This window comes from Cryptotermes secundus, unplaced genomic scaffold (genome assembly GCF_002891405.2).
Source record: "Cryptotermes secundus unplaced genomic scaffold, Csec_1.0 scaffold599, whole genome shotgun sequence".
In the NCBI taxonomy this organism is placed as follows: Eukaryota; Metazoa; Arthropoda; class Insecta; order Blattodea; family Kalotermitidae; genus Cryptotermes; species Cryptotermes secundus.
The window spans coordinates 1,210,565-1,222,688 of record NW_019730109.1 but is presented as its reverse complement, the minus strand read 5'-3'; the positions used below and the strand labels follow the sequence as shown (position 1 = coordinate 1,222,688).

Genomic DNA, 12,124 nt, shown 5'->3' with positions numbered 1-12,124 from the left:
CATGATTCCATGGCCGCTGCGAACGCTTCTGTAGGAGTTTGTTTTGACCACTGGAAAATTGCTGATGCAATAGCGGCTTGAAAAATGGCATCCATGTCTCATCCATTGTTACAGTTGATGAAAAGAAAGTCCCATTCATGCCTTCATCACGTGTCAACATCGCCTGGCAAATTGCCATGCGTGCAGCCTTGTGGTCATCCGCCAGAATTCGTGGCACTCACCTGGAGGACACTTTCCGCGTTCGCAGGTCTTCATGCAAGATTTTGTATACAGATCCCACGGAAATGCCAACTTTGGAGGCGATGTTTTCCACACTCAATCGGCAATCCTCCTAAACAACTTTCTCAACTCGCTCAACCATGTTGTCAGACCGGCTGGTGCGAGGCCGAGATTGTTTTGGTTCGTTGTCACACGACGTTCGGCCTTCTTTGAACTGTCGCACCCATGAATGCACATTTTTCACATTCATGACACCATCACCACACGTCTCACTCAACTGGCGATGAATTTCAATGGATGTCACACCACGCAAGTGGAGAAAACGAATGATTACTCTCTGTTCTTGTAACGAAAACGTCGCCATTTTAAGTATCAAAAACACTCCTCACTCTCGCCGCTACCACTAGAGTCCTGTGTGCCGTAGAGTGCTGCCATCTCTGTCATGCATTCATAAAGAGTTAACACGTGTTTTAAACTAAACCGCATGTGTCTATCTGCTCCCAGTCCTGAGAAAAAAAATCGGAGACCTTAGAACTTGAACTCCCCTCGTATTATGTAAAGCTGTACTTGCATATCTGCATATTTTATGCAAAACTCTGACCAACATTACTGTCTAGTTTTAGGGGTTCTGTGACTATAGATGAAGCATGGATTAGGTATTGAATTTATTCACCACTTGTATATACTACTCAGAAATACACTTTACGGTTCATTGACACACACAAACTAGCATCCTCAGTCTATTACAGTCTCCATTAGCCATTTCCTGGCAATAGATTTAATACAGTGGAGATCCTTCGGCTTCCCACGCTCAGGTCCTCTTGTCAGAGCTGCCCATGCAGAACTCTTGTCACCTGACAACTCAACTAACTGGGTCGCAGGCTGATGGCCATTTCACACTAATCTCCTAGTCTTTTCACAGACTGATTTTCAACTGATAACTGACCTCTCTCACCAACCAACCAGCTAAATCACGTCACTTCACTCAACCAACTGCTGACAACTTCTACCAACAACTAACTCGTTTCAAATCGTCCTGCTTACAACATATCGGCACAGACAACATCAAAAAACATCACTGCATTGTTATAGTCCAACAATACCTCAACTGTTGCACAGAAACAGGTGCTATCTGAATATTGCACAGCAATACAAGGGAAAATAACCTGAGGAACAGGGTAAAGGGAAGAAATGGATGTTACTTCATCATTGATAAGAAATGCAGAAAACACAGGACTGGGACGCTTACTATAATATTAAATGAATGAAGCATAAAACTCTAACAAAAACAACACAGTAGAACCTATGTATAGTTACCACCCTTGGGACGTGAAGATAGCGGCCATAAAACACAAATTTGTTGTCAATAACTCAAGTACGAAAAGTTTTATGTAATTCTAAATGCTCAGTAAGCAAATTATGAAGGTAACTAATTACAAGAAATATGAACTGCATTTCTATAATTATAGAATGATATGTTTTAATTTCAAGGAAGATATAGTATTTGAAACACTACTACAGTACTTACAACAGCTACTTCACATTCTTTTGAGATTTTTCTGTTACACAGGATATTTTTCTTTCACAAATGAATCTAATGGTTGTTAATCAGTTGTTTTGTTTGCTATTATGCGTTCATTCAAACAGTTTCTGGCACCAATGAAACGTTTCAGTGTTGTTCTTCACTGTAAAATACTTAAGTTTTCTTAACATATCAAAAGTTTCTATGCTGCTTACTGTATCTTGTATAGGATCAACATTGCTCTCATTAGGTTCCTCTCCTCTGTCACTGTGTTCATCTTGTCCCGTGTTCGTCACTCAGTTCACTCAATACTGTCATGTATTTGGGTTGTGCATGACTTACAGACTGGTTTTGGATTGATGACTGGATTTATCACACTTACACAACTTGTTACTACACTCCATAAACCATTAAATGACACACACTGCCTTCTCCATCATCTTTGACTGCCGTCTCAAGAGACTCTCTCAACTCTTTTCTCAGCTGCTCGAGATCCTCTTTATATAGTCTCAGGACAGCCCCAACAGAAAACACCGTTTCCTAAGAAATTCTCTGTTGTTACAGAGGTGTGTTTACCTTGCCCTTGCCCTTCCACAGGAACGTCTTTACCAAGTTGCTGCATAGCAATAAACAATTACTCTGGCTCGACTAATCCAGCTCTCAAGCATCATGTCACAATATACTGGTTATCATGTCCTTCTGTTGGATTGTACTGAATACAGGAATATCACTGTCCATCTCAATAACTTTGCTTGAAGTGACCCTGCAGCTCAATAATGATTCTAACAAAGAGTCGATTTAAGTGGCAACAAACCTTCAGTCTTCCTTTCTTGTTGGTCTGACGTAAAATAATTAACCACAAAACCTGCTGCAGCAAAGTATTAGTGACTTATTCTGGACTAACTTCATCCCATGTTCAGTAACCCATAAAACAGCATCTAGCACATTTACCGACTTTAAAAATTCGGTTATGGACTCAAAATTATAGAAACTTGCCACAAACGATGTTAGTAGAAGCTACCTGTACTGTGCCTCAAAATTTTTTTATCCCAATACCCTGGTCAAGTGGTTGCAAACCTGAATAGATGTTTGGTAAGTTTTCAAATTTTGGTGAGCTGGACAGTTATATACTACCATTAATTTTTTTCTGTTGTTTCATCACTTTGCTAATGATAATAAACCATTCAATTAACTTCTCACAGGTCATCCACACCTATTTATTAATTCTCCAGGTAACTGGAAAACTGTTTAGAGTGACATTTTCAAAACTTATTTAATTTGCTTTACCAATCACATATGGAGGCAGATTCTCTACTGTAACACTTGATTCTAATAAACCTGTTAACCTCTCCTTAACATATATATCACTTTTGCATTTATCTCATTTACTTACTAATGTCTTAGCACACACAATTAAAAACAGGAGCCCACACTCATCCACATTAAAGATGTAATTTTCTTCAAAGCCTGAAATCATTTCAGTGCATGTTCCTTTGAAGAAATTCACTACAACCTGTGACACTTCATTTGATTGTTCATACAGAGATTTTGTTAAATTTCTCTTCCTAAATTCCTCATCCATCCATTTGATGCCAGAAAATCTTGAACTTCAAACTCCTTGGCAAACTGGAGAGCTGCTGCTCGAATCACAGGACCCAAAATGCTCCCATGTTGTCAAACCAATTGAGGGTAATTTTACAAAGACCATCATTGCAGGCTTTTCTTTTTCTGCAGAGATTATCAGATTCATGTTTGGCTCACATGAGGTACCTTACTTTCCCACTTCTTTATACTATTCACACAAGCCTTGCAAAAAGTTTCAGTGGCTTTTCTTTCAATACAGATTTCTAAGAAATGTAACACTTGTAGTTTTTCTTAAAGACCTGGTTCTTTTCAATTCCTTAGAATCTTGGCTACTCCTGAAGTTATTTTCTGAATAAATACTGTACTGCAGTTTCTCAAATTACAAGCAAAATGCCTTTCTCACACCACCTCTCTCTCATAATGAGAAGGGGGTAGGAGTGAACTGAGTGGATGAGTGCATTGTCATAAAACCAGAATTAAGATAGGCAGTCAAAAGCATTTAGGGAGGTCAAGTACCATAGCAAATAGCAGCACTTTTGTTCAACTTCTAAGAGACTGCCATTCAACTGAAGAAATCCAATAACAGAGTCAGAGAAATAAAAGAACTTCAATTGTTCCCACTTATATAGGGTACGTCAATGAATCGGGTGATTTGGCAGCAGTGTTTTCTCCAGGATTGGTTGGAGTGGGGACAATGCCACTACTGCCACCCAGCACCTTATTTCAAAGCGTTTTAGTTGCAATGGAGCCGTGGACTGGAGCACAATGTGCTTCTGCTGTGAAAACATTTTACAGAAACAATGACAGTTTCATGATCACTCAGTGTGAATTTCAAAGAGAGTTTGGTATTCATCGCAATCGTGCAGTTCCATCTGTCCATGCCATCAAGACATGGGTTCAAAACTTTGAGGTTATTGGTTCTACACTAAAGATGAAAGGTGGTAGTGTAAAAACAGCATGTAAACCCAAGAATGTAGCAGCAGTAAGAGAAGCCATTCAACGAAGTCCACGCCGGTCTGAACGTCGCCATGCTACACCAGTTGGGCTGCTTAAAGCCAGCATTCGACAGATTTTACACAAAGATCTCCATTTCTACCCCTATAAAATTCATATCTCCAGATATGGGGATATCATATGGCCAGCCAGGTCACCTGACCTTTCCAAATGTGATTTTTTCTCTGTGGGGCATTTGAAATCACAAATTTTCAAAGCTCCAGCACCCTACACAGTTCAGGAGTTGAGACATCGAATTTGGGAAGAAGCTGAATGAATTCCCGTAGATATACTGCAAACAGTAATGAGTGACTTACCGAGGGCCAACAGTGGAATGGTGGTCATCTGTCGGATATTATTTTTGGGAAACAGCCTTCTATTTTCAGTGACTTAATTAAGAAAACCAAATGCTTTTATGTTTACACTGTATTCATATGTGTTAAACTCAAATAAATGCAATAGTTTACTGTTCATAATGTTTTTAAAATCACCCGATTCATTGATGCATCCTGTACAAGTAAGCCAAACAAACCTGTAAAACTGTTGTCACATTATACAACAGACAGATGGACACTATATATATATATATCTATATAGTGTGACATGTTGCGCAATGGAGGACAACCCCTCCCTACCCAGCAGTGACGTGGCGGATGAGTCAGCGCTCCGTCCCCCCCCTCCGCACTGTGACGTAACACGCAACGCGGCTGTGACACGGGTAACAGGCAACAGCGGTGCCGATTACGTAACAGGCAAGCGCTGCGACTATATAAGGGAACTACACAGCCGCCGCAGTCAGTTGAAATGTGGCCGTTGCCGAGTTCAGTTGTTGTTGTTGTTGTTGTCAGTTAAAGTGTATCAGCGGCCGAAGAGTTCTCCGGTCAGCAGTGAACGAGTTAAGTGTATCAGCTGCCGAAGTGAGTTATCAAGGCAGCAGTGAACAAGTTCCCAAGTCAGCAGTGAACGAGTTCTCAAGGCAGCAGCCTACGAATATAACAACCGTTGCGGAAAGAAGAACCGGACATGTGCGTAATTGGGAGTGTATGATACAGGGACACTTACATAGCTCCCATACTGTGAATACGTGTAGACTACTGAAGACAGTGTGAAGAGACTATTGCGAATAGGGTCATAAAGTGTGAAACCCCACAACAGTGTTGTAATTAATTGTAGCCGATACTTGTAGGTTGTTAAATAAACCAATTAACAAACTGAACGGTGTCTTCAGTAGCAAAACACGTTACAATATATTACTCTACACACATGCATCACTACCATTCTCATCAGTCCACTGAATTTTGGTCAGATGGTCACTGCATGCATATGGACACATTTGGTTATAAAAACAATGACCAAAAAAAAAAANAAAAAGACGTACATATATTGTGACATGTAGACCTGTTGCTGGGTAAGGACCACAAGGTAAGCAAATATACAACAGCCATTACTGAGTAATGGTTTTGCAAACAAACAAGTTCCCATGACAACAATTGAACTAAAACGAGAAACAGTGTTTTCTGTGCAGCCTGTGCAGAGATGTTATAAGTGGGACAAGTTGGGAGCTACAGTTAGTCAAGAGTTGCTGTAGCTGAGACTAGGGACAGTTCAGGAACCCAGAGTATGGAGAACGTCCGCCGTTGAAATCCACTACCGAGGAACAGCTAGGGAAGACTGAGAAGACTTTATGTGTGCTGTAGTTACAGTGATCTTTGTAGTGTGTAACTCAGTGAAGCTGTTGTAGTTATTTATAGTTACATTCTGTGAGTGGTCTATAAGTGTGATTACCAATCAAAACCCTGTTTATAGTCACTCATACACATGAAAATATGTACATGGAAACCATACATAAAGTCCATTTGGAAAGACCAAGAAATGGAAGATGGAGACTGGGATTATGGTGGAAACTTATAATGACAAATCCATAAAGGGACTGCAACAGGATCTGACAAACTCATGTAAGAATGACTGCTTTAATCACACACCTGTAGCACAAGGACAGCATGATGATCTGGAGTGTCTGCGAGCTCCAGCAAGCAGGAACTAAGGGTGTCCCATAATCTGTCAAGCATTAACTGCTCACTGAGTGTTGGCAACACCTCCTCTTCCTCTGCTTCTTTCTGCCGATGGTTGAACCCTGGTGTGTCTAACCAAAATGTACCATTATTATACCAAATACTGTGAAACCTTCAATGAATTCAATAAACTTCACAGATAGCTTCATTACTTTTCTTCTATAACATATATTACGTATCAGATGTAAACACACTGCAAATGTGAAGCATATGATCAAATGTACAAAATATTTTACACATGGTGCAACACACTGCATAACCTCTTGCTGCTAGCAGTTTCAAATCTCCTATGCATAGTGTACTTCTTATTCTTAACCTCTTTTATCCTTCTTTGTGAAGTTTGGACTCTGTCTCTATATAACTAACCACTTAGGCCATTACTTTCAGGAATGTCACATTCTTGTAAGATATTGTCACGTGTTGGGTATGTCACACAACAAATACCTTCACGTGGGTCTCTGACTTAGCGGATATTTATGGGATACTTGCACTTACAAACCTTACAATTATTATCACTTGCAGTATCACTTGACTTCTGGCCCAATACTCAAATGTGACGTCTCAACTACCCTTGGCCGTGGTTGGCTCTCAACTGTCTCTGGCGGCAGCTATACCAAGATTGTCTTCTTCTCAATACTCCAGTTCTCCAATACTCAATCTTCAATTGTCAATTTCAATACTCTATTACTCCATATTTTATCCAATACTCGTTCGAGGCCAGGCCCTTTATATAAGGCACATGTGGACCCAATAGAGGACACCCCTCACCAAGGTTCGATCTCACGTTTGGCAATCCGTTGCTTCGGGAACATTCCTTATAGATTACACCGGTAATGTGTCTCGTCTCATCCGTTGTTACTCAACGACAATTTGTTGCTATGATTTGTCACTGTGGGAACTCCACAATTACCACGTATTTGTCGTCGTGGAAGTGTCCGTTCCAACTGTAGCAGTTGTCGCGGTGACGGATGTAACAATGACTGAAACCCTGCACTCCTTATTCATAATCTGAAATAACCACTTTCCAGGGAATCAACAATCAGAACACAGAAGCATTTGTCATGAGAATCTCAAATACCTCTAAATTCAGTGTTTGAATTTCAAACAGTAATAACTGTTCCCACCAATTTCTCATACACATGAAACATTCTCTAGATATTAATTAAATTTTGTATTGGCAGCCCTCACAGAGAGTTCCTGATGATGAGAACAAATTTTTGTCCATAATGGACAATACAAACTTTGAAAATGTTATGTTCCATTTGTATACTTCTTTACATAATGTAGGTCTTTCTGATAAAGGCCAAGATAAAGGAAAAAACTTGTCCCTGTGCTTAATTAATTAAACATCCAGCCATGATGACATACAGGGAAGTTGATGTATAGTGTTATACATTCTTAACCATGGCACTAAATGGGATGAGTAGTGAGCGTATGAAGTGCTATTGGAAAGTTCCCAGACTATGTCGAAAAAGAAATGCTGACTTAACTTACTCAACTTTGGCTGCCATCTCCTTCAAAATAAGTCTCCTTGGGAATGCACACAACGATCCCATAATTTTCTCCATGCTTCAAAAGCACCTTGGAAGTCATTTTCCTTAATGCTGTCAAGTACTGCTTGCAATTCCCTTTGGATAACAGACACTGTTTAAAAATGTTTCCAGCATAATTTTCAATTTGGGGAACAAAGCAAAATCGCATGGGGCTAAGTCAAGCGAGTAAGGAGAATGGGCACAATAACCATGTTGTTGTTAGTTAGGGACCTGTGGGCAGGCACACTGTCGTGATGAAGGAACCAGATGGGGTTGCACCAAAGTTCCAGTCTTTTTCTTTGCACATTTTCTCTCAAGCGTCTCATAATGCACAGTAAAAGTCAGAGTTGACTGTAGTGTTAGGAGGTACACATTCATGGCAAACAATCCCTTTCTCTTTGTTGAACTCCAAACCTCTTTGCTCTTGGTGATTGTGCTCTTCCACTACAATGAATGTTGCTTTGTTTCAGGATCACAACTGTAGGAGTAAATCCAAGTTTCATCACCCATTATGATCCTAGAGATAAAAGCTGAGTCCTTGTTAGCCTTCTCTCCTAGCTCAAGCCACACACTTACGTGCCACTGCTTTTGCTCATTTGTCGAGACAAGGAACACACTTCATGGCAATGTGGCGCATGTTCAAATTTTCTGTTAAGATCTCCTGACAAACTATATATCTGATCCCAACAGTGTCTGCGAGCTCATGGATTGTTCAGTGACATTCTTTGTAGATGAGTTGTCAAATTCCCTCAACATTTTCTGTTGTTTTACTTGTTCTTGGTCACCCTGAATGTTCATCATCTTCAACTGACACCTGATCAGCCTTGAAACATGACTACCATTCAAAAACTGCTGTCCAGCTTAAAGAATGTTCTCCAGAAGCCTCACAAAGCATTTCAAGAGTTTTGGTAGTGGATTTACCAAGCCTCATGGAAAACTTGATGCAGACACATTGCTCAATTTTGCCATCCATTGCAGACAAAAAAAACACAAAGTCAAAAAAGCACTTGTATAATAATAATAATAATGGGTGTTCACAGCGCAGTGTCATGTGGCAGACTGATGCAACAGGCTTGCTGAAGTGTGACATGGCCTTCCCTCTGATCTTCTTTCACCGAGGCAGTAACAACAGAAGTCTGGGAACTTTCCAATCCCACGATGTATTATTCCTGGGGAAAAGTCCCCTGCACTCACTGGAGAGGAGGCTGTGTGGGCCCCCAAGTTGCCTACATGTGATGAGAAAAATCTCTGCACCAACAGGGAATCAAACCCTGATTCTCTGGCCATCTAGCCCATGGCCAAGTCATTATATGAACTGAGCTATAATGACTCCAATAAAAGCCAAGTCAGACATTTTTAGGATCATCCTGAGAAATTAAGTTTGCATCTCTACTCCATATCTCGCCTTACAATGGAGATAACCACCAACGAAACTACTTGGCATCATAACCCAAAGGCCACAATCATAACTTTCACTGCCACTGAAATCTCAAATCTAATCTTCACCTGAAGGCCAAAATACTAGGCTGGGCCATGTCATATATTAGGCAGTTACACTTTGGCTTCTCACTGCAAAAGCCAATGTTCAAACTGAGGGTACAAAACATGTGATTTTTAAACACTGTGGCACTGAGGCATGCCCCCCCTCCCCCGAATCCCCTAACAATCACAACTCCACAACTCACAATTGACCCAAGGTGTGCATACAGCCTAAGCAGCCAGCATGATACCACAAACTTGGTCCTCAGTTCAGCTTTTCCTTCTGACCCAGCATTTGGCTGGACTCAGAATAGGTAAGTTTAGCTTCAGAAGAGTTCTCTTTTCTTGGATACAACGCTGTGCAGTCAACTGCAAGCAAACTAATGTTTTGGTGGAACATGTTGCCTCCATCTTTAGGGTCAAAGAATGATCCAAGAAGGAAACCAGCAAGAAGTATCTTCAGAATCAAAGATAAAGTCAATAAAGAAACCAGCATGAAGGATCTTCAGAATCAAAGAAAAAGTCAAGAAAGAAACCAGCATGAAGCACATTGCTTGCTTGGCTCATTCTTTGACCCTGGAGATGGAGGTGACATTCCTTCAGAACATCAACTGACTTTCAATGGACTACATGTCGTTATATTCCAGAAGATAGAACTCTTATAATCACCACTATGGAACTTCAAAATCTTACATGTTTAGCTTACTTTTTACTTCACTTAATACTCACTGCATTGTATAAACTTCAAACAAAATTTGTGGAACACATACATTTAATGCTCAATACTTTCAATACCATGTGACATTTTAGAAAAATTAGTGCTGAAATTTCTGAATACATCTAGCGGCAACAATATGATAATCACATTAATTTTGTTACATGATTATAACATTTTTANGCAAACCGGTTAATCCGCCCCCGGATAATCGAGAGTTGACTGTAGGCCTAAAATACCAATGCATATAACAAAAATGGTTTGTGCAGAATTCACACAAGTTGCAACAAATACACAAGTAACTTTTACAGTTAAACAATTTTAGATTATTAAAAGCAACTTTTGTCAGGTACTATCAGCACTGTAGGATTTCTGAAATAATGATATTTCTTTAACTTATCAAAAACCTTGCTACACAGACTTACATTACTGCCATATTGTGTAAGTGGATCAGAAGCTAGGTAATTCTTACTTATCATTAACGAAGAAGAAAAAAGTTATCAAACAGAGAGGAGCTGACAAAAAACACACTAATTTCTCACCAGCATCAGAGTTAGCATCAAGTATGTCAGCTGATGGTGCAGCAGAGGCAGGGTTTGCAGGAGAGAGTGCGCTTGGATATATGGCCCTTCTCAAGCTTATAATACTATCACGCTCAAGCTCTCGAGAGCGGAAAGCTTGTCTCCGAGATGGAGCATGATTTGATGCTGAAGGCTCAGCAGGCGGGTTTTCTGGAGTGGATGAGGTACATCGAACAAAATTTGTGGAAGTTCTAGGACTGCCAGTATCCATAACTGATGCTGATGCCTCTTCAGTGCCTGGGCCCCCCTCATCAGCAGAGCTATCACCTTGTTGGTAGTAGTCCAGTGACTCTGCAGAAAACACAACATATTCAAACACAAAGAGAAATGCCAAACATTGTATTGTACAAATTAAATACTTGCATTAATGGTCCTTCATGTATCAGTAGGTACTTCTGCAGACATATACTCTATTAATGTCACACCTGTTCACAGCATAAGAAGAGTTGAATTTCTGGAAAGTCATGCCAGGCTATGCTCATAAAATGGGAGAGGCAAGATTCAATCATTAAGAGAAATTTCTATAGCCAAAATTTTATTTTATTTTATTTTTGTTGTTGTTGTTTTGTAAAACTTCCATTAACTGCAAGCACAAAGGCTGCACTATAGCTCAAGCAGTTAGTCGCTGGCTTCCCATCGTGGTGGCCCGTGTTCAATCCTGGGTCTAGTCAAGTGGGATATGTGGTGGACAAAGTGGCACTGGGTCAGGTTTTCTCAGAGTACTTCGGTTTCCCCTGCCAATCTTCATTCCACCAATTGCTCCACAATCACCCTCACCTGTCATCTGGGGCTGGTACAATAGGCCAGAAGTGGCCGCAGTACAAGGGACTTAGTCTCACCCCACTAGCAATAAAAAACTGCAAGTACAAGGCTAATCTCTCTATACATATAGCACAAAATGTGTCCATCTCTTTGTTCTTCATCAAATCCACTCCAATGAACATATTTCAAACAAATCTGGCATGATAGCAGACGATCCCCCTCAGATGATTTTGGATACCTGAAAATGTGTTATGGGATCAAGCCCATGCCAACTTCATTTCATTCCTTGTAGTGTTAGAAAGGCGCTGAATCAGACAACAGTGGGTTCACTGCTACACTACAGGGAAAAATCCAACTACCTTCAGCTGTTGCTATGACATAATGGAAAACCCACAGCATCTTCAGTCCCTACTAATTTATTATAAATCTGTATTTCTTACATGTGTGCATTAAGCTCACACAAAATTTTAATTTTGCTTTCTTCTTCTGGAGTTCTCTCAAAACAGATCTGAAGAATGTCACTAACATACTGCTCTCAATTAATCATCTATTAAAGAATTATGGATTCATTTATCAGTGTAGCAATAATGGCACACCACCTCCAGCAGTTCCTCTATTATTGTGTTATGTGTAAGCAGATTCTTGTCTAATAATGGCCTGCATGT

General features: G+C 40.2%; 1 protein-coding gene across 7 annotated transcripts in view; it reads right to left on the bottom strand.

Annotated features, from left to right (window-relative positions):
- LOC111866189 (E3 ubiquitin-protein ligase HUWE1) overlaps positions 1-12,124 on the bottom strand; it is a 160,461-nt gene that overhangs the window by 21,041 nt on the left and 127,296 nt on the right. For all 7 annotated transcript variants that reach the window (XM_023854900.2, XM_033752153.1, XM_033752154.1 and 4 more), the window contains exons 54-55: positions 10,659-10,988; positions 6,301-6,461 (exon numbers count right to left, since the gene is read on the bottom strand). In XM_023854900.2, the coding sequence (XP_023710668.1) occupies positions 6,301-6,461; positions 10,659-10,988 (491 nt within the window). The remainder of the gene's footprint in view (positions 1-6,300; positions 6,462-10,658; positions 10,989-12,124) is intronic.